Source organism: Mirounga leonina, unplaced genomic scaffold (genome assembly GCF_011800145.1).
Source record: "Mirounga leonina isolate KUSES-001 unplaced genomic scaffold, KU_Mleo_1.0 Mir_205, whole genome shotgun sequence".
In the NCBI taxonomy this organism is placed as follows: domain Eukaryota; kingdom Metazoa; phylum Chordata; class Mammalia; order Carnivora; family Phocidae; genus Mirounga; species Mirounga leonina.
The window spans coordinates 537688-562390 of record NW_023270515.1 but is presented as its reverse complement, the minus strand read 5'-3'; the positions used below and the strand labels follow the sequence as shown (position 1 = coordinate 562390).

Genomic DNA, 24703 nt, shown 5'->3' with positions numbered 1-24703 from the left:
ATGGAGATGTGATTCTCAATAGACTGAAAGCTACCAGAGAGGGCGGTGCGGGGGGCAGCGCGGACAATGGATTGGGCTTTGCTATCCTCACTCCACCTCCCCTCCTCCCTCCCTGTTGGGGTGGGACGAAAGGAGGACCCTTACAAGGAGGCGTTTATATAAACAAAATACTTTATTATTTGAGAAAGAAAAGGCCAGATTACAAAATCTTTATCCTTAAGTCTGTTCATTACCACACCAAAGGTTTATCATGGGCTTTAGTTCCTATAACTATTAGGTTGAATCACATGAAACCGCCCAACTCTGTAGATAAAAAAAGTCAAATATTGGCAATTTCATGTGGTTCAACCCCATATAAAATGAGCCGATGGCTAAGATTCCCTTTGGCAGCAAGATGTTCCCAGTCACATGTCTGTGGATGTTATAAACAGATGTCTGAGTGATAAACATGTCCTGCTTGAGAAAAACATCCTGTGCTTAGACACTGGAAATGGTCTCGTGTAGGTACTGGGACTGAGTCCCCCAGCTCTGGCGCTGCTCTGCCCAGCTGGCCTTGCCACCCAGTCCCACAGCCTCATTAGACAGACGGACTCTTCTCTGGGGATGTCAGCCACGGTTCCGAGTGTCCCCCACATTGCGAGGGAGGCTCATGTGGCCCTGAAACCACATTGGCTTGATTGTTTCCAAGCTCCCCAAATACATGCCCACCCAGGTGCTCCTTGGAAACAACCATGAAAGTCTCCATGGTGAGCAACATGTTTTTTTCATCTCGAATCCTCCGGTGGATTCTCCCATCTCGCTTGTCCTCTCTTTGCCTCTGGGCACGAAAACAAGAACACAGAGCTTGGGCACTGAGCAGAAAGGAGCAGCATCGTGTCCAGATAGCCCACGACTCCACAGGTGAGGGAAAAGTCGTGTTTTGTTCACGACCAAGAGGCTTCATGAGGATTCCCCCTCCTGTCCCCCACCTGCCCCGGGCTTCAGCTCAGTACGACCTGTTTAACTTCACACAGAGTGCAGATAAAAATAAAGCTTTCTTACAAATTACATTTTTTTCCAGTGAATTACTTCTGCAGTAAAAGTAGCTGCTACGTAAATCCCTCCTGCTCTCTGAAAAAGAGCCACATTATTTCCAAAAATAGCATTCTTATTTTAATCATACAGAATAATTTGGGGCACGGAGGTGGAGCATGGGAAGGAAATGGCTGGTTGGGGAGGTTAGTTGTTGGGGAAACACAGTCGAACTAAAAAATAAAATCAGTCTTGTATGTATAAACGGATTTAAAGGCATGCACAGAAATGGAAAACATATGCCATTTGTCAAGAAAAATACTGCTTTATAGCTTTTACATTACGATTAAGGAGAAAAGCAGAGGCTAGATGGGCCTCCAGATAATAACATTAAGTGTTTCATAAAAATTCCCAAATGTACAAAGTCCTTGCCAGATAATCATCCAGGCAAAACAAAACAGAAACAGGGACTGACCCTCTTCGACATCTACCTGTAGGCATATTAAATGTAAATAATACACACTTTACAACTTCTTCGTCCACCGTGGCACATGCTGTGCTCGCGGGACGCCGCAGTGAACACCGGACGTCTGCGTTCTTATTTCAAATACACTTAGAGAATTATTTTAAATTACAATATACAGTTCTCGTTAAATAGGACTCTGAGAGGATTTTGACAACAATTATTAAGATTACAGTCATATATACAAACTAACTTCTGAAACGGCACGACTATCTCTGCACCCTCCGCCTCGTTGAACCAGAGACTGCTTCTGCCTTCGTGATTCCTGACGGCCAAAGGCAAAAGAAAATGGAAAAAAAAAAACCCCAAAAAACATGTGTGCCCGAGACATGCTCGCTCCTTGGAGAATATCCAACGGCCTGAACGTTCCTGGCCCGCGGCCTGCTCGGAGCCAGGACGGCTTCCCAGTGCTTCTTTCTCGGCCATTCTAATGTAATAGCATCATAAATAGCATGTTCCTGTCAGCAGGCTTTAGAAGTGAGAAACCACGCTGCTTTGGGTGAAAAGCCGCGGTTTCCGGTGAAATAAGGCCACTGCTTCTTGGGGACTCCCCTGGACGCGTTCGATCCCGCCTTTCAGGGTCCCTGGAGCAGTCGGTCGCGTGGCCGCACTCGACGTCCCACGCGGGCCGGGCCGGCTCAGCTCGGGGCCCCGTGGGCCTCAGTCCTCCGTGTCCGGCTGGACGCCCAGGATGGCGTGCAGTTCCTCGGGGGTGAACCCCAGCAAGTTCTGCAGGTCGCACACAAAGCGGTACACGTAGCGCTTCCCCGACGTCTTGTGGATGATGTTCTTGTCGTAGTAATAGCGCAAGCCCCTGCTCAGCTTCTCGTAGTTCATCTTGGGCTTGTTTTTCCTCTTTCCCCACCGGCGGGCCACCTGTAGTGGACACGGGTGGAAAGGGTTCAAATCTGCAATTTTCCTCACTCGCAGTTAAGGAAAGGTGAATGACTTGCCCCCAGTGAGGAGTCTCAGGCTGCTTCCCCCAGAGAACTTGACCACTACAGAAGGGCTCCAGGGGTGGGTCTGCTTCAGCACCTGTGTCTCTGAGGAAGGAGGCAGGTGCAGGTGGGAGAGTGAGGCCCCCCGCCCCCCACCAACCACACCGTCTCATGCAGCAAGGCTTCGTGCTGGAGCCAACTGTTCCCAACCAGGCGGGCCTGACACAAGGGAAATGTTGTGTCCGCCCCGCTTCTTATTCCATGCCCCACAGTCAACAGCTGCTGGGTGCGGCTCTGAGCCATGGGACATTCTGCATTCCTCAAGGCTTCTGCCTCCCCAGGGAATCGGGCGGCGCCAGCTTGCACTCTAAGGCTGCCTGAGACCCCCAGGGTTCTCTAACGCTGTCCTGGAGGGGAGGGTCTCGGGTCTGCCCTCGGCCTTCCCCTCCGGGGTTTCCGAGTGCCTGAGCTGAGCGTGACAGAGCTGCAGGGGCCAGAAGTCCAGCCTGGGCTGCCAGAGGCTCAGTTCCCACCAGGGGAAAAAAGCACATTTCCTACGGCATTTCAGATGGTCAGGAAAGACCCTCAACGTAGCATCTGTGCCTTTTTATCAGAAGAGAGAGCAACTCGCAGAAGCCTGCCCCGCGCCCAAGCACACACCCACAGAACCCTAGAACTCATCTGCAGCGGTGAACCCTTCCTCGTGCCCAGAGGACCGAGTTTATGAGCCCAGAGTGATGAAATCAGGGTTCAAAGCCCAGAGACTGACTTCCCAAGCTCTGGCTGTACCTCGTCGGGGTCCGCGAGCTTGAACTCCCAGCCGTCCCCGGTCCAGCTGATGAAGGGCTGGCAGGATTTGTCCGAGAGCAATTCCAGGAGAAACTGCCACAGCTGAATAGGGCCGCTTCCTGGGGGAAAGGGGCGAGTTGTACGTTTTTATAGATTTAAAGTACGGCAAGGCTTTAGTCCTTTCTAATGAAACGGGCTGACTGAGGAATGGGAGCCCCGACTCTGGGCAGGGTGCCAACGTGAAGGCACAACTCCAAGCGTGGTGACAGGACTGACCCCTTCAATGGCATGAGGCTAGACATCCAATCTGGGGTCCCCCCGCCCCCTCCTGAAAAAGGGGGCGCTACGCCCTTGGTAGCTGAGTTGGGTCTTTCTGGAAGAAAATTCAGGGCCACCAACTCTTGACATTAAAATTCCTCATCTTGGAGGGGCCCGGCTGGCTCAGTCAGTGGAGCAGGTGAGTCTCGATCTCAGGGTTGTGAGTTCGAGCCCCATGGTGGGTTTAGAGATTACTTAAAAATAAAATCTTAAAAAAAAAAAATTCCTCATCCTGTTTAATTGTTCCTTATGCAATAAGTTTCAGGGTTCATTTCTAGAACCACCCAGTGGGACAGGGGTGGGGGTGGCTGAAGGCGCATTTCACCACAGAATGAGGCATGTGTCATGGAATCCTATACTGCAGCTTTCCTGCCAAATGACGGTGGGCAAATTGCTTAATCCAAGACTTGGTTTACTCAAGAGCCACTTGGGCATTTAGGGTTGTCTCCATGGCCTCACCGCCTCTGATGAGGTACGCTTTGCTTTCCATATACCATTCCTGGATTAACATTTAGAACCACCATCTTGTGAAGAACTATTTTAAAGATGAGGAGCAGCTCAGAGGCCAGGTGCCCCGCCCTAGATCACACACCCATCAAAGCGTTGTTCCTCAAGAACCAATGGCCATCAGCAGTAAGGCTGTAAAGCACCAAGGACGGGAGTTCTGGAACCAGACACATCCAGGTCACCCGTGTGACCGTGGAGAGCTGTCTACCTCCGAGCCAACTGTACCACCTGTCAAACAGGTGAGCGCCCCCACCCCCGCTGGGCTGTCCCAAGGACAACCAACTATATATATGCCTAGTTAACCACACCGAGCTGACAGTCAACAAATGGCAACTAATATTAAAATTGAAAACACCAAGGGGCGTCTGTGCGGCTCAGTCGGTTGAACGTCTGAGTCCTGATTTTGGCTCAGCTCAGGATCTCAGGGTCTTGAGATCGAGCCCCGGGTCGTGATCTGTGCTCAGCGGGGAGTCTGCTTAAGTGTTCTCTCCCTCCCTTTCCCTCTGCCCCCCTGCCTCCCACTTGCATATGCTCGCGTGCTTCTCTTTCTCTCAAAATAATTAAATTAACTAATTAACTAATTTAAAACATTTAAAAAAAATGAAAGACAAGACCATTCCTGTGGATGTCTGGGATAACAGAAAAGAAAAAAATGGATGCTTCCGTATTCTTATTTTAACCTATTGAATATTTTAAGTAGGCATTTTTTTTTTTAATCCAGTGGCTCCATATGGTCAAAGTATGAAAAAAACACATTTAAGGACCCATGAAGCAATGAAAAAAAAAAATCTTGGTGTTTTCGCTAAAGTACTGGAAATATTTGGTTCTAAAAACGGCTTTATTATTTGTCCCTCGCCTAAAATAGCTTTCGCCCAAATTTTAAAAATAAGATGGATTTTAGAAGCAAGCAAAGGTAAACAGTCCCTGCACTGTTTGAAGCTGGTTCTGCCGTCCCTCCCTGGGCAAGTTTACATTCTTTGGGATTCCTGGAGTGGGTGAGTCAGAGCTGAAGCCTCCACAGGTCCGTGGCCCCCGCGTCTGCTCCTCTCCAGGCTGGCCGAGCACATCCCAGGTGAGGGGGCGGCCCGTGGATTCCCATCCACACCACTGGGCAAGACAGTTCATATGAGCTTGGCCTTTTTAGAATTCAGGGGTACAGCCTGCCCGATTCAGGAGGACAGCCACGCACCAAGTGCGGGCTGTAGCTACAATGTGCTCGGACCAGAAACACCCTGGAGGAACCCGGCGCTGGGGCCAGGCCGCGGGGAGGGGATGGGGAGGGTTGGCGTGACACACTCACCCGTGAAGCCGGCCAGCACTGCCGCGGGTATAACCGGTTTGCCCTGCTCCACCGGGTCGCTCCTCTCCTGGATGTAGTCCTTGAAGGACATGGTCGGCTTATTCAGGCACAGGGACTGGCTGCAGTCATCCTCGAAGCTCTCGAAGGACGGCACCCGCTGCACATCCAGCAGTGACGACTGGCTGTTCCAGGACTGCAGCAGGGAGTCCGAGCTCTCGAAGCTGTCCGTGCCGTTCTCGGGGGAGTCGCGGTCCCGGGGCTTCCCTGGCAAAGACAGCCGGGCGCAAACTCTGAGTCCTCCAGGACAGCGAACCATCCGGTGCTGCCGAGCGGTGGAGGGGGGGGTCCCACAGGCTGGTCTGGGGGCTGCAACACCCCCACCACTCCACCTATAGCCTGCTGGTGCAGAGTCCTAGACTTCTCGCCAGGCACTCGTTTCTTACGACAGATGCCCTATTTAACCGCATCCTCCATCTGCAGCAGCATGGGTGGGTCAAGTGCGCCTTCGAGGGATGGAGTATTGTACAGAGAGCAATGGTCTGCCCCATCCAACAGCATGGCTGGGTCTCAGACATAAGGAGGAGCAAAACACCAACACAAAAGAAAACGTAACGCTAGGATTCCATTTCTATGAAGCCCAAGGACAGGAAAAACTCATCTCTGAGGACAAAAGTCAAGATAGTGGTTTCCTTTCGGTGTGGGGATGCTACTGACTGCAGGAATGTCATGTTCCTGCATCTTCTCCCAAAATACCCCACCGGGTGGAGGAATCCACCTGCGAGAGCAGGGGCCCTGTCTCGCTTACTCGGTACCCGCAGTGCCCGGCCGCGAGCCTGAAACACAGCGGGAGCCCACGCGTGCTGAGCAAAGCCGTCCCCTGCAGTTACAGTGCCGGACGGCCACTCAGGATGCAGACTGCGTCTCCGTCTGACTGTGGCTCCTGGAATCCAACCACCGGCCCTGAGGACGGAGCCTGCGGGAGTTCCGACTTACCAGAACCGCCGGCGAGCAGGTTCAAGCTCCCGCTCGGGAAGTCCTGACTGATGGGACAGTAGTTGACGCTGACGGTGTTGAGTCGAGACTTGGGCAGCATCTGAAACTCCTGCTCAGAACCGAGCACGCTGGGCGCCGAGGAGGATGGACGCAAGTCCAGGAGGCTGCCTTTGGGGTAATTCTGGGTCTGCACGCCGTACGCTGCCTGCTCCACACCAAAGCCTGGGACAGAGCAACCCGACAGCAGAGCTATGAAGCAGGAGTGGTGGGGTCATCAGAGACCCTCTGTGCCCTCAGCCCGAATCAAATGCAACCAGTTCTGCAAGCTCTAACCCTCCCCGAAACCACGGTGGAAAGTGGGCTTTGGCAGGCGGCTTTTCCACTACCTCCTCTTCACAAGCCATTCATGCTCTCAGCCAATAAGCCCCCTTCCAAAACGCCTGCTGCCTCGGAGCCAAGATGTGACACCTCAGTGTTAGCATCTCTACGGCTCTATCTAGCAAACGCCTTCACGTGACTCTCGGAATGGCAGAGGTCACTGGCTCATTCAGCTTCCCAGGGCAGTAAGCCTCAGAGAGACGGAGTGATCTGCCACCCAGTATGTGACTTACAAGGGAACAGTCCCTCCCTCTGCTGGCTAGCGGGACCCCCCCATAACCTATACTCATCAGTGTCAGTGACCGGAAGGAAAGACCCCAAAGATCAGAGCAAAGATCAGTGGCCTGAAGCCCCACTGGCCAATGCACAGATAACACCAGCCACGCAGACAACGTTACATTTTCTAGTAGTTCCAGGAGCAAACTAAAAAGAACCAGGTGAAATGAATTTTAATATTTGACCTGACCCAATATTACCAATTATCATTTTAACACGTAATCAGTATCTTAAAAATTATTAAGGAGGCATTTTGCATTCTTTGTTCCATTAAGCTCTTCAGAGCCGGTGCACATTATATTCCTACCGCACGTCTCAATGTGGACCAGCCACATTTCAAGTGCTCAGCAGCTTAGCGGCCACGTGTGGTCACCCAATGGGACAGCGCAGGCCGAGACCGGCCTCTGGACCTCCAGCAAATTTATTTTTTGGGGGGGGTGGGAGTCCCAATTTAATAGAAAAAGTTAACACCAAGGTCTTCAGGGCAGAATTGACTGGACTGACCTAGTGAATTGCTATTAATCCAATGAGGGACTGAGTTGAGGTGTGAATTTTCTTCATACTGATCTTCTGTCTTTTCTTGGTTTTCTGGAAAACAGACACCGGAGACACAGGATTGCAAATCAAGGTTAAAACTATGCAAGAAAAAACATTTATTTCTAAATTACTGCTTTATGGTTATTTTAGGATAACTAAATGCATTTACGCTTCACATTTAAGCTGATGGCATTCGGTGTCATTTGGTCTTTTTTTCTTTTTTTCTTTTTTAAAGATTTTATTTATTTATTTGACAGAGAGGGACAGAGCCAGAGAAGGAACACAAGCAAGGGGAGAGGGAGGGGGAGAAGCAGGCTTCCTGCGGAGCAGGGAGCCCGATGCGGGGCTCGATCCCAGGACCCCGGGATCATGACCTGAGCCGAAGGCAGACGCTTAACCAACTGAGCCACCCAGGCGCCTCAACATTTGGTCTTTTTCAAAAACTCGAGATGGCAACGCATTTCCTAATAACCAGAGTAGGTTTTCCAAAATGAATGCTGTCACTGGCCAAGTGAAATGTTCTACTGCGTAATCTTAAATATCTAGACTGTGAATTTAACTCATCTGTGCCGTCCACAGACAGTTAAATGTTTATGAAGTGCCACTTGTCTCGGGGGCTGGGAATACAGTGGGTTAGTAAAGCAGACCCAGCTCCTGCCCTCTTGAGGTTATGGTTCATAGCTTCAAGCCCCTCGTTTCTCCAGGGTGAGGGGAGTGTGGCCAGAGAGAGGCCAGCAGTGCCGCAGGAACCTGAAGGGGGCCCCGGTGCCCTGGGACTTTGAAAAGGAAAAGGTCAGCATTCTCTGTGTGTGCTTACCTCCTACAAACACACTGAGCCACACGCATCCACAAATCCAGACCCTCAGACTGACACCCGGAGTGACCACAAAACAGGCCCAACCCGCCAGTGAACAGATTCACCAGAAACTTGTCCAATCAGACTTGTCCAAATTCAGGGAGAATTTGGGGGTCTCCAAACTTAAGTTTCCTTGGCCCCCAGAAGCCACAGCAAAAGAGAGGGTGGCTGAATCCTAAGGTCTTTTAAAGATTCTGAGTCTGTAAACGGTGTTGAAACTGAGTGTTTAAAACCAAGTGAACGAGGACTATTGCTCCGAACTCGACCAAAGAACTAATTTTCTCATATTTTTAACCTAATCCCTCACTATAATTTTTTTTTTCCCTTTGTAACTGGATGTATTTTTTAACACTGCTGTCAACCCTCTTTTAAGGTCTAAACCAAGACCTTCTATATGATGAGAGTTCTTTCGTTCCATGGCCGGTTTCTGTAGAGTGTCCGTGTATAAATATGTATCGATTACTTCTGCATTCGTTTAAATACATAAAGCCAGAAGAAATTCTTGTTGGATTCCATTCGGTCTTAGGAAAAGTCACTGTAAAATTCACGGGGTTTGTCTGAATACAGGCTCCCTTTCATTGAGGCTGACTTTCTTCTTTGGGTTCTACAAGGTGAGCCACAAAACACAGGACTTCTCGCTGGGCTCCATTATCTGAGGCAACACGTACTGGCCGGATGCATGCCATCAGATCACTGTGCCCAAGGCAGTGACTAAGGTTACTGCCTTGTGGCTATCCTTGATCACACACACACACACACACACACAGACACAGACTTTAGTGGATTAAAAAACCTATAATCACTGCCACACATTTGACTCACCCCGATGGCATTTTCCGGCAATTTACTCTACATAATTTGAAACCCCGACCGTAGGATTACAGAGCCCCGATCCCCCCATCTCCCTTCCCTGCCGTGGCTCTCCCCAGCGGGGAGGCGCCCAGCCCCTCAGCGGGTACCTTTGATCATCTGCTCCAGATGCTCCCAGAGAATGTCGCCCACGAAATCCGGAGCCAGCTCCAGAAAGCGCTCCTTGCCCAGGTTGCACAGCACCTGGCCGTTCATGCCGAACCTCTGGAAATTGACGTTCACCAGGCTGAACTCATTGGTGGCCCAGAGGAGCCACTGGCAGACCTGCTGCTCGGTCCACAGCCAGGGGTCTGCGGGGAGGGGGGCAAAGACGGAACACAGGGAGAAAACGGGAGGAGGCAAGTCAGACCGCAGTCACTCCTGACCGACCCACAAAGTCCAGATGTGTTCCAGAGACCGGCCAAAGGAGCAAGCCACCCGGCGGAGTTCTAAGACCCCAACAACAGTGCTGAGTCAGAGCGTCAGCTCAAGCGACTGCGGTCAGATTTGTTGTTCGAGTACAACGCGGACTCAGAGAAACGACTAGAACGCACTTACTCTTTGGGATGCCAAGGCGGCGCTGCTCCTTCTTAAAGCCACTGAAGGTAGCTTTTAAGGCTTGACTCATGACAGCCTTGCTGCACGGAGTTAACAGAGGCAATTCACAGTTGGCAGAGTCTAGAAAGAAACCCCATGGGGACATTAGGACTTCAAGCTGGCAAGACCAGATAGAGAATTTGGGGGAAACAGCTTAGTTTTCAGGAAGGAACAATTTCAATCACAAACCTTGACAGTATTCTTTAGAAGAGTATAACTATTAACAAAAATTGGGTGGGGGGGGCAGCAGGAATTGAGAAAGTATTATACATCTCATAACTAAACTTATAAAAAAAAATCTAAAATAAAACCCAAGTTTTATTTTGCAAATTATTTTGCAAAACCTCATTAAAAAAACCCAACTATCCTCAGATGAAATTTCTATCTAAGTCTCTTTTAAAATTTTTAGACAATGAAAGAAAGCACATGGTTTTGGTCAGAAGTTTTAAAGGGAGGCAAATGCACAGTTTGATGTTATTTCCATTAAAGTAAGCAGCAGGCAAAGGGACTTCTTAGCACGTGTAAAGTCGGCACATCTGCAATTTTTAATGAAAAGCAATCTCTGGATTCCCTCAGCAATTTCAAGAATGATAAATGACCGGCTCAGGATGGCATGCTTATGCAAGCCTATGTGTTTTAATTAATTTTCCGGGCTGTATTTTCTAGGCACCTACTTCATATGACGAAGTAATCTCTGGAATGTTTCCAACTAATAACCCTATCACAGTAATTGTATAGGCATTATCTGACTGCTATCCCTTTAAAAAATAATAAACAATGACATTAAGAACTACACAAGTAAATGCAGACGGGCAAATATTAGCAAGTATAATTTGTTGCCCCAAGACTCCAGGGTAGGGGATGATCTAAAGAATAACGAGACCCCAGAATGAGAAGCTGGAGGGCACTTTCATGGTCTGCTTTGTAGGTGCCCCTGGGAGATGGGGCCCGGGCTTGCTACAGTGATGAGAACACCCCACTGGAAATCTCAGGAGCTCCCCGGCAGTCTGGGGTGCATCTGGCAGCGGACGACATCAGGACCCTCATGCTCATAAAGAAGGAAAACTGTTTTCTCCCAGGTTCAGAGCCACCATCTGACTTTTCAAACCAAAGATTCAAGACACCAACCTTTGTCGCTTACCAACGGTCTTCTTTTTATTAACTGAACTACGGGAAATTATGCACAATTGGTCAAGTCTGAGTAACAAATTACCATGAGAAATGGAATCCAAGCCTGTTGGCACTTCTTGGAGTGTTTGCTCTTCATTGAGAGAGGGAAAAACAGCAAACAGGGACCCATCAAAGGTGTCAAAAGCTGGCTGGCGCTGCGAAACAGATGGAAAAGGAGATTGAAATTAATATTTAAACTTACTTAACTGTTTGAAAAGTGGTCCAATTACCTGTTTGAAAAGTGGTCCATGGGTCATCTTAGTGATACACCCTCATGAAACTGGCAATTATAAAGCCATAAAAGGAATTGACCAGTCAATGCTCCGTCCAGACTTCTACAGTCAAAGTGATGGAAAGGATTCTATTTTACTCTGGATCATTGCTTTGATCTCACAGAGTCAGAATGACTGGGAATTTCTTTTTAATGGCCTAATTTCAATGAATAAACTAAGTAAACAAACCTAAAAATAATGGAAATTTAGAAGAACAGTGCTGGGTGGGGCTTAGAGACCAGCTGGTCCAAACACTTGGCCCCTTTGCCCCATCAGAGGGAAACTGAGTCAGACCCTAAGCAGGACAGTTTTAGCTCACTGCAGTAAAGCAAAGGCAGATGACTGAATGAAACTTGGAAAACAGTGAGCTCAACTATTTGTGGAAGCATTTATTTTTATGTTTAACTGTGAAACGCTTTAATTAAAACTAGATTTTCTTTCCCTCTCATCAATTCCAATGGTTCAGAAGATAGTAATACATATGAAAACATTCCGTAGGGTTTAATTTTACAAAAGTGTAGGTTTTGAAAAGACCCCTGCCCCCCATCATCAACTAAGGGGAAAGATTTCCAAAGGAAAAAAGGTTTCAAGTAAAACTATGTACAGCTTAGGGGGAGGAAGAGGACAGAGGCACAGAGAAAGATAAACCCCACACTCAGTGGTGATCTCTGATAATTCATCTAACCTTTACAAAAGAGATCGCCTTTAGTGTAAGACCTGTTTATAAGTAACAGATATAGTCTTGATTCATCGCTGCCTGACTTGCTGAGGAACAACGTAAAAGATGGTTATATTTTTCCAACATAAAGTGGAAAGCCCATGTTATGTGTAATACAATGACCCATCTGTTAAGTCATCAATTAAAAAAATGTGCAACACATTTACAAATAAAATCGGTTTGTGTGCTTCTTAGAAATGCAGAACAATGCATGACGCATTACGTAAGAAGGTAGGCAGAAGCTGGGACTCCGCCGAAAACACTCAAGACAATGATGTCCCAATGACATCACTGGGAGCCCAGCCCCCCGGCCGGGAGCCCAAGACAATAATGTCCACCTGCCAAAACCTTAAGGGAAAAAACAATCAAGTTTGAAATCTGCCTCTAGATGTATAAACTGCTTCAGGGCTAATTTTGGTGACACAGCCAATCAGTTTTTAAAATTCCCACAGCATCTCCCCGGGTGACCAAGGACATGCCTCTCCCTTCCTGACTGGAAGTTCTTTTTTTAAAACCAGGAAGCCAAAAGACAATACAAATTCGCACTGAGTATTTCAACACATCCATTTCAGCAACGACTGTTTCTTCTCCAAACCCAGAAATCACATGGGCATCATCAAATCCTTTCTAACTTATAGAATAATTTTTCTTCCCAGGGTGTGGCTGCCAACTTAATACCGAAATTTCTTGTACGGTTTCTGCCACGCTGAAAACATCTGACCAAATCAAACCAGAAAACTCTCTGGTTTGAAGTTTCATGACCTTCATGATACTCAAGAAGAGCCTGGGCCCATTTCTGGCTTTTTGGGCTCTCCCAAATAACCTGCGAAGGATTTATAAAGGAAAATATAATGGGACAGAGATACATCACTATAAGACTGGAGGCGGCCAATCTAAAATTGTGCTCTGAAACGTGTTTACTACACGATGCTAAGAAAACGATCCAATCTCGCTGTCACATTTGGAGAAGGCAAAGGGGAAATGATCAGTTTGTGCTACTCGAGAACGTTCTCAAAAGGAACTAAGATAGAAGTTACGTGAAATTTGGTTATTATGCACCGTTAAAGGCTCCTTCATTGCTCATCTGTGTTTGGTTTACGCCAACAGGCACGCTGTTCTCTGTGGCAGGGACGACAGGCTGCCTGCAGCCCCGTGGGCACTGGCCCTTCTGAAGGGAAGAAGCCCCCACTGCGGCACCGGTCTTCCACCTCTCAGCTCTTTCCTTTCCAGTTCTTCAACACCCAGCCCATCGCCCTGGGAAAACCCAAGGGGGAACAGAAGGGCAGTGGAGACAGCTTCTCCAGTTCTGTCCTACTGAGAATCATAGGATTTTTCACCTGCCAGGAGTCTCAGAAATAAACCACAAAGGCCTCCCCATCTGCAAATTAAATGGTTTCGTATCTTGGAAGACAAGTAGAACGAGCACCAGGAGACCCATTTTATAGACTAGAAAACTGAGGCCCAGAGAGATTAAGCAAACAATCCAGAGTCACACAGTCCGTAGATTAAAAGGCTGGGGCTAGAACCAGTCTTTTAGGACCCAGCAGGTGGTTTTTCCTCCTAGAGACTGAGTTCCTCTATGTTTTCTAAAAACTTTTAAATTCAGACTTGCTCTCTTACCTTCAGTGTCCCTCTGTAACTGTTAGATACAGGGGCGACCTGGTCCGTGTTCTTGATTCCAAAGTCATTCATCTTTAAAAAAAAAAAAGAAAAAGAAAAAGGAAAAGACATAAAGAAAGAGTCACAGGGGCAACAACTCACACACATTTCTAACAAGTCTTTACTGGCTCCATCAACCCTAATTCTGGCGGAGTCTGTCAAGGTCTACAGCAAGACAGGTCATTCAAACCTAAATGCTAGTTCTTACGTCTTAGGCCCTCCTCACAAAGGGTATGCTATTTAAGTAATTAAATAATAATGCTGATTCTCTCCTGAATTCCACTTAGAGATGAAACACACAGATAAAGTCACTTTCTGGCTGGCTGGTCAGGCAGGGCCTCCCAAGGGAGCCTGGCTGGGGGAGCTGAGCCAGGAGGACCTCGTCTTCCCATGACAGGAGCAGGGTGAGCTGCTTTTCACTGCCATGTCCACGGTTGGCTCAGGGTGCAGGACACCCTCGGGGCGGGGGGCGGAGTTGCTGGGCAGGCACTAGCCACCTCCCGTTTGCTGCAGGGGGGCGGGGGTAAGAAGAGGCAGTCAGCTCAACCTGGGAACTCCTGGTGGATCCAGATCCAGGTCAGGACGCTGGAAAGAGCCTCTGAGGTCCTAGCCTCTCCCTAAGCTGTGAGGAAGCACTCCCAGAGGACAGAAAAGGTTCCCAGAAGCACGGCTTCAGGCCAAACCCCCTGCCCTCTCCCAAACCCTCCTGTGTGGACTACACAAACTCGAAATAGGTCTGCTGTGTGTGTTGCTCAGCTGTGCATTTCTTCAAGGGCAAGTAATGCTGATCACAGAGCAGTCTTACTTGCTTTGATAGAGTCTGGGCCTCTGCTGGACAGACCTGCGCTGACCAGTGCGGTGGCCCCTGGCCACTTGTGGCTACCAAGCACTTGGCACATGACTAAGATGGGCTGAGATGAGCTCTGCATGTAAAATACACAAGGTTTCAAAGATCGTGTAAAAAAAAAGTAAAGTATCTCAGTCATGACTTTATATTTACTGCATGTTTATATAATATTCCGAATGTATTTAGTTAATTGAAATATATGGAAATTAACTTCACTTACTTTCCTATATTGAGTGTAGCTATTAGAGAACTTAGAGTTTTTACGTGGCTTGCAATTGGACCCTGCTGGAGACAGAAAACTGAACTTGGAGACCTAACATAGGGCTAGCTGGGTAAATTCTATATTAATAAGTAAGAAAGGCACCAAGATAATGCCACCAGAGTGGTATATGAAAATACGGAGCAACTAAAACTAAAACTCATCTTCGAAGAAGCTGGGCTAGCATCAGCGATAGTAACCTTTACCCCATGGGGCATGCCTCACCAGCCAGCCTCCCGGCTTTGAAACCGAAGGTCTATGGGCAGCTTTACAGGGCCCCCCTCATTGTCTTCCCCCATAATCTACCCTGGGTGCTGCCACCTGTTACAACCAGGAACTCTGAGTAATTAAAATATTGTGCAATTGATAGGGCTTACTGGAGGTGGCAAGTAGGACATTTCCCCATGACTCCTTCGAGTTTGTACTTTGTTTTCTCTTTATGATCAACATTATGGCTAAACCAGACCTCCCAACTGCTACACACACACACACACACACACACACACACACACACACACCCACCCACCCACCCCCCCCCACCGGCTAGAGAGGCAGCGTGGGAGGAGAGTCTACCACGCAGAGCAGGCAAGAGGCACTGGGGAAGGTTGTTAAAACCCTCAGAGTGCGAGTAATTATCATGGTGGCCAGTGAAGGCTGGAGAACACTGACAATAAATTAATCGTCCTATGGAGCAGGAGGGGAGCAGAGGAAGGGTTGTCCTGGATCCAAAGTGGCCCCACTGGCTCAGAATCTCCACTTAGTGGTTCATGTCATCCACGTGCACTCAGGAATCAATATTCACTACTAATGATCCCTGAACGGACAGGATCCTACTGACAAGAGTTAAGCCCACGCTGGGCAACCACACATTCCCACTTCACTGAATCTTCCTGGCATTTCTGAGAGATGGATGTTGTAACATTTTACAGTGATGTTGCATCTTACAGGGCAAGGGAGGCCCAGAGACCTCCGATGACTTGCCCAGGATCACAGAGCTACTGCAGGGCTAACTAAGGGGGCACAGTGCGCATCAATCGCAGTGGAGCTGCTCCATGGGAAGGTAACCGGGATGATGAGGCACGGGCCTTCTCCCACCACATCACTATGGAGTGGAGAGCACATACAAATGTTATTAGACCATGGCCCATGCTCCTTAAGTCTGAGCTTCATGAACTAAATCCTGTTACCTGTTGATTAAATAAACCTCAAACAGAAGACCCACATAAAAAGGCATCTTAACTGTTACCAATGATCCTTCCTGAGCCCACTAGGTCAGCTCTTTTTCTAAGTCTGGTTTGCCGACAACTTGCTGACTTTGGTGTACATTTTTTCAGCCTCACGGAGATGGACAGAGAATTGGTATAGAAGGCAATGAATGGGTAAAGCTCGCCTGGTTTTTGGGTATAAATACCAGAAGAAAAGGCAGTCTACCACTCCCACATAAAGAGCTCTCATTACTAGCTACAGAATAGAATTCTTTTGTTGTCCAGCTTTTAATTTGTTTTGTAAAAACCATGTGGAATCAGAGTGCCCCTCCACCTGGGTTTCAGGCAGACACATTACTAATGAAATTGAAGTTCACTCATTTACTCCACAAAGCTTGTTAAGGTGGCAGACAGGTCAAGTTTCTCTACCCAAATCGATTTCAAATTTAGGTCCTCACGGTGTTGCCCTATTGATTGCTGCTTCTGAACAACAACAACAAAAAGAAAACCTGGCAGAAACGTGTGAGTGAAGAACAGTAAAATTTTAAACAAAGAGGATTTGCCGAACAACAGTACCCTTCCTGGAAGGAGTGATCCTTTATGTGAGAGATCAGAGCACAGGTTTGTATTTAGGTAAATCAGAAAAGCAAAAGCAAAAACAAACCCATTTGCCACTCTGGAAGGTTGGTTTGCTCTTTCTTTTGAAAGTTATCAGTTTAGAGAGAGGAATGACTAACCCCAGAAATGAGTGAATATTTCCCTGCAGGGCCCACAGTGCTAACATTTACTGTACTGTGATATTACTCAGAATTTTAATAAACCTTAACTTGGGAGATTTATCTCCCTGATTGGTGGTGTTGTGGACAGGCAGTTAGCGCACGGACGCCTCCATTGTCCAGGACAAACACAACCTCTTGCTGGTGAATTAAAATAAATTACCTCTATCTCCAAAGGGGACTGCTCATTTCTCTACTTTCTAAATAAGTAGCTCGTCACTAGCAGTTTAAGCTACACTGAAACTGAATCCAGGCCAGTATTTTAAAAGTCTCCTATGCTTAAAAAAAAAAAAAAGAAAGAAAGAAAAGAAAAAGAAAAAGAAAAACAAAATCCAAAACAAAACCAAAAAACCCACATACTTAGAAACGTTAGCCTCTCATTCAAAATCCTTTAAGAACGCGAAAATAAAGGCAGCACGGACACCCACACCCGCATTTCCGACAGGCTCCACGCCCACCTCGCCGCACCGAGGACCCCGATCCAGAGGTCGCGGGGCGCCCGTGGGGGTCTCGCCCCCCGGGAGCCTCCCCCTTCCGCCGCCCCCGGCCGGGCCCCGGAGTGGCCGAGCACGTTTTCGGGGAGCTGCAGCCTCCAGGTGCTTCAGGCGCCGGGCGCCCCCGATCCTACCGGGCCCGGCGCGCTCGGGTAAGTCACCCGCGAGGCCGGGCGCGCGGGGGCCCCTCCGATACCCCCCGCTGCGTCCCCCCAACCCGGCCGCGAAATCAGCCCGTGGGGCGCCCTCTGCAAGAAGCCCCCCGCCCCGACCCGCATTCCCTTTTAAAAACAAAAGCAAGTGAAACAGGCGGGCGCGCCCTGCCCGGCCGCTCGGCCACCCGCGGCCGCGGCCCAAGTTCGCAGCCTGCTCGGCGCGTCACGGCCGGGCCCACTGGCGCCCTGCCCGGGCCCCCCGCCCCGAGCCGCCGCCGAGCCGCCCCGGCACCCGCAGCGAGCCCCAAGCCGGGGAACAGTCGCCGCCCCGCCGCGACCCCGGCTGCGCCTCGGGATCCGGACCTCGGGGCTACCCGCGTCCCCCGCCCGGCGTCTGGGGTCCCCGGGAGAGGACCCGCGCCGGAGGGCGCCCTCCCGGACCCCCGGCCCGCCAGCCCGCGAGCCCCGGGCCCCGCTCTTACCGCGCCGCGTCGGGCAGGGCCGGCGGCGCCTCCGGGCCGGGCTCCGCGGTGCGCGTCGGGCGCGAACGAGGGCGGCGGGGCGGCGGGGCCGGGCCGCGGGCACCTGGGCGGGGGGCCGGGAGCCGGGAAGCTGGGCGGGGGCAGGCCGGCGGCTCCGGGAGCTCGAGGATGGGGCCGCACCGCGGTCTGTGCCGCCACCGGAGGAAGTAACCGGCCAGTCCCCTTCGCGGCGCGCTCTTCAGAGCGCGGGGAGGAGGGAGGAGGGAGGAAAGACGACAGAGGGGAGGGGAGGAGGGGCAAGGGGGAGGGGAAAAGAGAGAGGAGGGGAGAAGATGGGAGGAGGAGGGAGGGGAGGAGATGGGAGGTGGAGAGCGGGGAGGGGTGGAGGAGGGGAGGAGAGGGAGGAAGAGGGGAGGAGGGAGGAGGACAGAGGAGGGGAGGCGAGAGGTGAGAGGAGTGGAGGAGAGGGGAAGGAAAGAGCCGAGAAGGGGTGGAGGAGGGGAGGGAAGGGGAGGGAGAGCGCAGAGGAGGGGGGAGGAGGGAGGGGAGAGAGGAGGAGTGAGACTGGAAGGGAGGGGAGCGGGGGCGGAGCCGGCTCCTTCCGGCCCGGACCTCGCTCCGCGCCCGCTGTCACCTGGCTCTGTCCCTCGTCCGCTGTTCTGGGACCGCGGTGGGCCAGGGACTGGGGCCCCGGCGCCCCGCGCGGGTGAGCCCGGGGAGATCAGAAGGCGAGCCTCTTCTGGGGGGATTAGCTTTCCTCCCCTTTTCCCGAGGGGTGGTGGCACCGAGTGGCTTGGGTAATAAGGGGCTCACTCCAGCCCCATTCCCGAATCTCCGCATGGCCTTTGATTTCGCATCATTCTATCATGAAGAGCCTCTAAAATGCGTCTGAGATGATGAAGGTCCGAACTGGGCCCTAGGCTGGGTCACTGAGCCTGCCCCGCTCCGGGAAGCCCCAAGCCTCCGGCGTCGTGTGAGGGGCGCCCCCTAGAGTTGAGCGGTGCCCGGATGGTAACCAGCGTTGGCTGAGCGGCTCCGGGCGAATGCTCGTCATTCTCCAAAGCATGACTGTCCCCACTTAAAGTGTGAGGGAACTGAACCTTAGGGTAAATAACTTGCCGGGTCATAAAACGTATGAACGGGAAATTCACGGTTGAAACGCAAGTTTATCTGACTCCCAATCACGGTCAAAACCATCACCCCTACTGCTGGTTTCTATTACTAGCAGAAAATACTTGAGTCCGTGCCTAGAGACGCGTGCATTTCCTATTCAGCTTCTCAATATTTTGGAGAAAAATTTAGATTCCTGAAGGTGGTATAAAATAAAACAGCCCGGCTTAGGGAAGGCCAGGGGACTGGAAGTTGGAGTATCTCAGGGACTGCAGTGCTGGGAAGGAAGAGGAGTCATCTCCCTTCTCTGTTACCAAGGCTCCGGGTTTCCATGGCAACCCTAAATCCGGAGTTACCGGATAATTGAGATACTATTGCACTGTAATGTTCCCAGGCACCTGAGGCTTTTCAGGTGTCACCACTGCTTGGGGCCGAGGCAGGGTCTACACAGTGGAAACAACCCAGGTGCAGTGGAGTATTGATATTTCTAGGAGACTGATTTGATTCTGATGGCTTCTCAGTTTATATTCAGTCCTGGACCAGAAAGCATAGATAGGTCAAGAAGGAGTTTCATAAATGGAATGCAGATCCATAGTAAGTTACCATGGAGATGTGAAGAGTATGCTACTTTTTTTCCCCCCCAACGTAGCATAAAATACTGACTCATCTGAGTTGCAGCTTCAGCTAATAGCGGGATATTTCCCCCCGGGCTACTCACTCATCCCTTGATAGTGTCCGAGAAGCTTGATGCCTACAGCCATCCTGTTAAGTTCAGCCCCCCCCAAGTGGGACTGCCTTTTCTATAAGCACCTGCTGCCATGACCGCAGGCATTCAGTCCAAGCTCAGAGGCTCCCTGAGTCTTTTGATGTCCACGGATTCTTTGGGAAGCCATCTTCCTTCCTGGAGGGGCTGGTGAAGGCTGGGGACTTGGAGGGGAGCTCTGCTCAGGCTGGGCAGTGTTCCAACATATCTGAGCAGTAAGATGTCAAAAGAGAAGTATGGGAGGGCGCCTGGGTGGCTCAGTTGGTTAAGCGACTGCCTTCAGCTCAGGTCATGATCCTGGAGTTCCCGGATCGAGTCCCGCATCGGGCTCCCTGCTCGGCGGGGAGTCTGCTTCTCCCTCTGACCCTCCCCCATCTCATGCTCTCTCTCTCTCTCATTCTCTCTCTCAAATAAATAAATAAAATCTTAAAAAAAAAAAAGAGAGAAGTATGGGAGACAATCCGTCCCTGACGACGATTTTTCCTTCTGCTCTGACTTGTGAAGTCTGGGGCCAGTTCTCTCCTCTACAGTAGAAAAGGTGATTATAGAACCTAGGTCATCAGGCTGGGATGAGCATTCTCCATAAAACCAAATGTGTAAAGAATTTATCAGAGCCGTGAGTACATGGTAGAGAGAATCTCAAAATGATGCAACTATTAAGTTTCTTTTCCTAAGCTCTTCCCTTTTCGTCTTACGAAAAACCCTTGGGTAAAAATAGCATATACATGAAGAAAGAAACCATCTCTACCCTGTCCGATGTAATGTATGAAGCCTTATTGAAAATAATCTGGCCAGGGTGCCTGGGTGGCTCAGTTGGTTAAGCGACTGCCTTCGGCTCAGGTCATGATCCTGGAGTTCCGGGATCGAGTCCCGCATCGGGCTCCCTGCTCGGCGGGGAGTCTGCTTCTCCCTCTGACCCTCCTCCCTCTCATGCTCTCTGTATCTCATTCTCTCTCTCAAATAAATAAATAAAATCTTAAAAGAAAAAAAAAAAGAAAATAATCTGGCCAGAGGCACAAGTGGTGGAGCCGAAAGAGGTGTGGAAGGCGGGGAGAGGAAGTGGGGTCACATGCCGGCACCCAAACTTGACTCCAACCCAAGCCCCTGTCACTCCTCGCTTTCCCTTCCGCAGAGTGCTGGGCCCATCCACACACCTCTGGGCCCTGGGTTCTATGCCATGGCTGAACCCCTTCTACACTCGGACAGTCATGTGCACATAATAAAATGGGTTATCCTAGCTCTGCGGCGATATCAGGGTTCCCAACATTTTTTTTAACCTTCCTGTTATTAGTCGGTTTCCTAGTTACTCAGCAGAACTAAAACCTGGCTGGCTGAAGCCTGTGATTATTCACCTATTATGGCTTGATTCACAGGGAACACCAAGCTTTACAGTAAATTAAACCCTAATAAAAGTACGGGCCCTTGTGCTTCAAGATCAAAAGTCAAACGTGTTAGAAGGAAGTGAAAAGTCAGAAGGCACAGGGGTGAAATGATCAGATGCATTATGTCAAGCTGAGCTGAAAAGCAGTCTTAACTCTTTCCCTTAAGAAAGAGGGAAGCTCATAGAAGAGAAAAGGTGTATTGCAGTAGAACATATGTGTTTATTTTTTTGTTATTTTTTATTTTTTTTAAGATTTTATTTATTTATATGACAGAGAGAAACAGCGAGAACAGGAACACAAGCAGCGGGAGTGGGAGAGGGAGAAGCAGGCTCCCCGCTGAGCAGGGAGCCCGATGCGGGACTCGATCCCAGGACTCCAGGATCATGACCTGAGCCGAAGGCAGTCGCTTAACCAACTGAGCCACCCAGGCGCCCCATTCTCTCTTTTTTTAAGATTTTATTTATTTCTTTGTCAGAGAGAGAGAGCACAGCAGAGGGAGAGGGAGAAGCAGGCTTCCCGCCGAGCAGGGAGCCCGATGCGGGACTCGATCCCGGGACTCCAGGATCATGACCTGAGCCAAAGGCAGACGCTTAACCATCTGAGCCACCCAGGCGCCTGAACATATGTGTTTAAATGCTAAATGTCTAGAGACTAAAATGCAGATAAGAGTTCTTTAGAATCTAGACATAATTATTAAAAATGATTAGCTTACTAAGTCATTCTGTGAAAAAAAACAAACAAACAACAAACCCCCCCCCCCAAACCAAAAATGCTTCCTTAGAAACACATCTGTATTTACCTTGAAATCCGAATTGGTAGTCAACATACAGTACGTGCTGGTTTCCACTTGTAAGCTAAACAGACGTCATTTGGTCTGCGGTGTATCATTTATTCATTCAGCAAACACAGTGTCAGCTGCTGAGCAGACAAAGGCCAGTGAGGCTTAGTCCCCGCCCTTGAAGAAGTAAAACTGAGTCCACAATACTGTGAAAATCACACACATGACTTTGGAAATCCTGGGGGTGGGGTGGGGAGGGGAAATGCACTTAGAGATAGAAATCACTGAATTCACGCACATTCTGGCACCTGCCTTTCCTCTGCTGACCATTTATCCTGCAGTCACCTGGTGGGCGGTGCCTGGCAGCACCAGTTAACCCACTGATGCATGTTGGGGTCAAGGAAAGGATGAAGTTAAGCTCTCACCCACATACCCCCGCCTCTATATGTGCACACCACATACGTATTATCCAAGTGGCCCTCCACTCTTGCCCATTTGCAGCCTTGCACAGGTTCCAGGAATGCCGGGCAAGCTGGGGTCCTCTAGCAGCCTCCCAGCCTCCCGACAGGGTGGTCCCAAACTATGTAAGAGCAAGCGGTGTCTATCTTCTTTGTGAAGATTTTTTGGAATAGCAAGCCTGGGACTATCCTGGAGATCAGCAGCTTTTCCTGATGGCCCATTATAATTTCTTCTGCTGTTGGCAGCCTCATTTGTCCTTCGGATTCCCTGTGGGTACGAAGGCATTAAGAGCATGGTAGAGCCTATGATCTTAACCTCTGAAGGGTATCTTGTAGGGTCAGACTCCCTGGGTCAAATACCAGCTCACTCTTTCACCAGGCATCCACTGTGGCCCTGGGAAAGTTACTTAAGCTCTCTGGGCCTCAATTTCCTTCTCTGTCAAGTTTGATTAATAGCGATGCTGAGATTTCTCCCAGGCTGCCTGAGGTTGAAATGAGTTAGTGTTTCTTATGCACTTGGAAGGATGCCAGGCACACAGTTAAGTCCGAGTGTGTTGATAAACAAGCAGCAATTTCTCTGACCCTGGAGAGCTTGGTCCCACCATCCCTTCCAGCATCTCCGATGGCTGCCTTGCTCTTCACTCTGAGCAGAACTTTGGTTCACAGCAAGGAATAAGATCAAGACCAATGCCATCAATAGGAGCCCATTGTTCCCTTCACCATAATTCTCTTGTTTTTGGTGGTGGAATGAAACACTGAATTTTACAACTGGAAAAAACTTTAGAGATCTGATAAGTGAGGCCAGCTCCTGTTTTTATAAGGAAACTGAGGCCCAAGGAGGATCAATTCCTTGCCCATGGTCATAGGGCTATTTCTTAGCAGGGCTGGGGCTGGGGCTATTTCCAGGCCCACCTCCCCTACTGCCTCCCGTATAAGGCAGTACTCTTGCCGTATACAAACCACCCTCAGTATCCACCGTGATATTAAACTGCATGATGACATGCTTTAAGCAAGTCTGGACAACAAAAATAGCAAGAGGGACCCTTTGTATTCTGCAAAATTGATAATCCCTAAATAAATGCGTCTGAAGTGTGAGTCAGACCTGCACAGATATATGATTTTGTAGCTGTGTATGTTTTTTTCTGAATCACAAAAATGATTCCCACAGTATGCACTGAACTGGATAATGCTCAGAGCATCAGCTTGACTATTTACCTTGCAAACTGGAACACTGAACCACTGGTCTTCACACAAGTAAAGAGTTAGTCATCATTGTGCCAGTCAGCCTAGCAAATGATTAAGGAAGGTTAATTGACATGCCACTTTGGTGACAAACTGAAACCCAGATTAATGTTTTAAAGCTAAATACTGTAATACGCTTCAGCGGGCATGGGAATAAATCACTAAGACACTGGGATATTTATGTGATGTCCATTCTTTTGAGGAATGGCTTTCCAATTGCGGCAGGATTTCCCCCCACTTCTTTGCACTTGGGAATTGTGGTCTCTATGTCTATTTCAGACCCACTGAGCTATTAGTACCTCTTGTTTGTAGCTGGTGTGGAAATCACACCTCCTCATGTACTTTCCTCCAAGCGAATGCTTTCTTTACCTCTAAATGCCAAACTTCACCACTGCACTTGAACCTGCACTTCGGTTCAGGTTGAAGATGAGGAGGAACACCAACCTTCCACTCTTAGGTGTCAAGGGAGAGAATCATCAGCACCCGTCTTTTGGAAGAGTCTCACGGAATATCATAGGAGCTCCCTGTTCTGGCAAAGAAATACCCCTTCATCAAAACAAAGCAGAGCTGACTTGTAGGTTCACGCTCTAAGAACATTCCCATCCCCGCCCACCCCCTCAACTCCATAGCTGGAGAAAGGGACAGGTGGTAGGACCAGGCTCCCACTGGCATCTTGTAATTCCTAGTAACTGTCTTAAACAAGAGGTCCATTTGCCTCTTGCACTGGGCCCTGCAAATGATGTAGCTGGTCCCAGGTGGGACATTTGTCCCAGGCCTTTCCCCACCCACAGAGAGCCAAGAGCCATGTCACAGGCAAAGACTGTGTCATCTTGGTCATCTTGCAGCATCTTCAAACTATCCTTTCTTGTGTGACAGTGGGTGTTCAAAAAGCACTTAAATTTTTTAAAAGATTTTATTTATTTATTTGAGCGAGCAAGAGAGAGAGAGAGAGAGAGAGAGAGTGCATGCTTGAGTGGGGAGAGGAGCAGGGGGAGAGGGACAAGAGTTCGACAAGGGGCTCAGTCTCACGACCCTGAGATCATGACCTGAGCCGAAATCAA

At 49.5% G+C, this 24703-nt stretch overlaps 1 protein-coding gene across 3 annotated transcripts; it reads right to left on the bottom strand.

The window, feature by feature from the left end:
- Nucleotides 1–153: 153 nt before the first annotated feature.
- ETS2 (ETS proto-oncogene 2, transcription factor) lies at nucleotides 154–18187 on the bottom strand. Of its 3 annotated transcripts, none has more exons than XM_035028868.1 (10): nucleotides 17910–18187; nucleotides 13653–13724; nucleotides 11086–11197; nucleotides 9834–9953; nucleotides 9386–9586; nucleotides 7538–7621; nucleotides 6380–6601; nucleotides 5387–5650; nucleotides 3262–3380; nucleotides 154–2410 (listed from the first exon to the last, which is right to left on the bottom strand). In XM_035028868.1, exons 2-10 carry the CDS (start codon nucleotides 13722–13724, stop codon nucleotides 2195–2197), a joined length of 1410 nt encoding a protein of 469 aa, XP_034884759.1. In that variant the 5' UTR covers nucleotides 17910–18187; the 3' UTR covers nucleotides 154–2194. The 3 variants fall into 3 exon arrangements, with proteins under 3 accessions (XP_034884759.1, XP_034884761.1, XP_034884760.1); XM_035028870.1 differs by having other exon boundaries at nucleotides 3262–3376; XM_035028869.1 differs by lacking the exon at nucleotides 17910–18187 and adding an exon at nucleotides 13992–14002.
- Nucleotides 18188–24703: the final 6516 nt, after the last annotated feature.

Excerpts from the sequence above, each read along its gene's own strand:
- ETS2 (XM_035028868.1), bottom strand. The coding sequence starts at position 13,724 with ATGAATGACTTTGGAATCAAGAACACGGACCAGGTCGCCCCTGTATCT. Across the intron at positions 9,587-9,833 it reads CCGCCTTGGCATCCCAAAGA|ACCCCTGGCTGTGGACCGAG; the intron begins GTAAGTGCGTTC and ends CCCTCCCCGCAG. Across the intron at positions 6,602-7,537 it reads GATTAATAGCAATTCACTAG|GCTTTGGTGTGGAGCAGGCA; the intron begins GTCAGTCCAGTC and ends GCTCTGTCCCAG.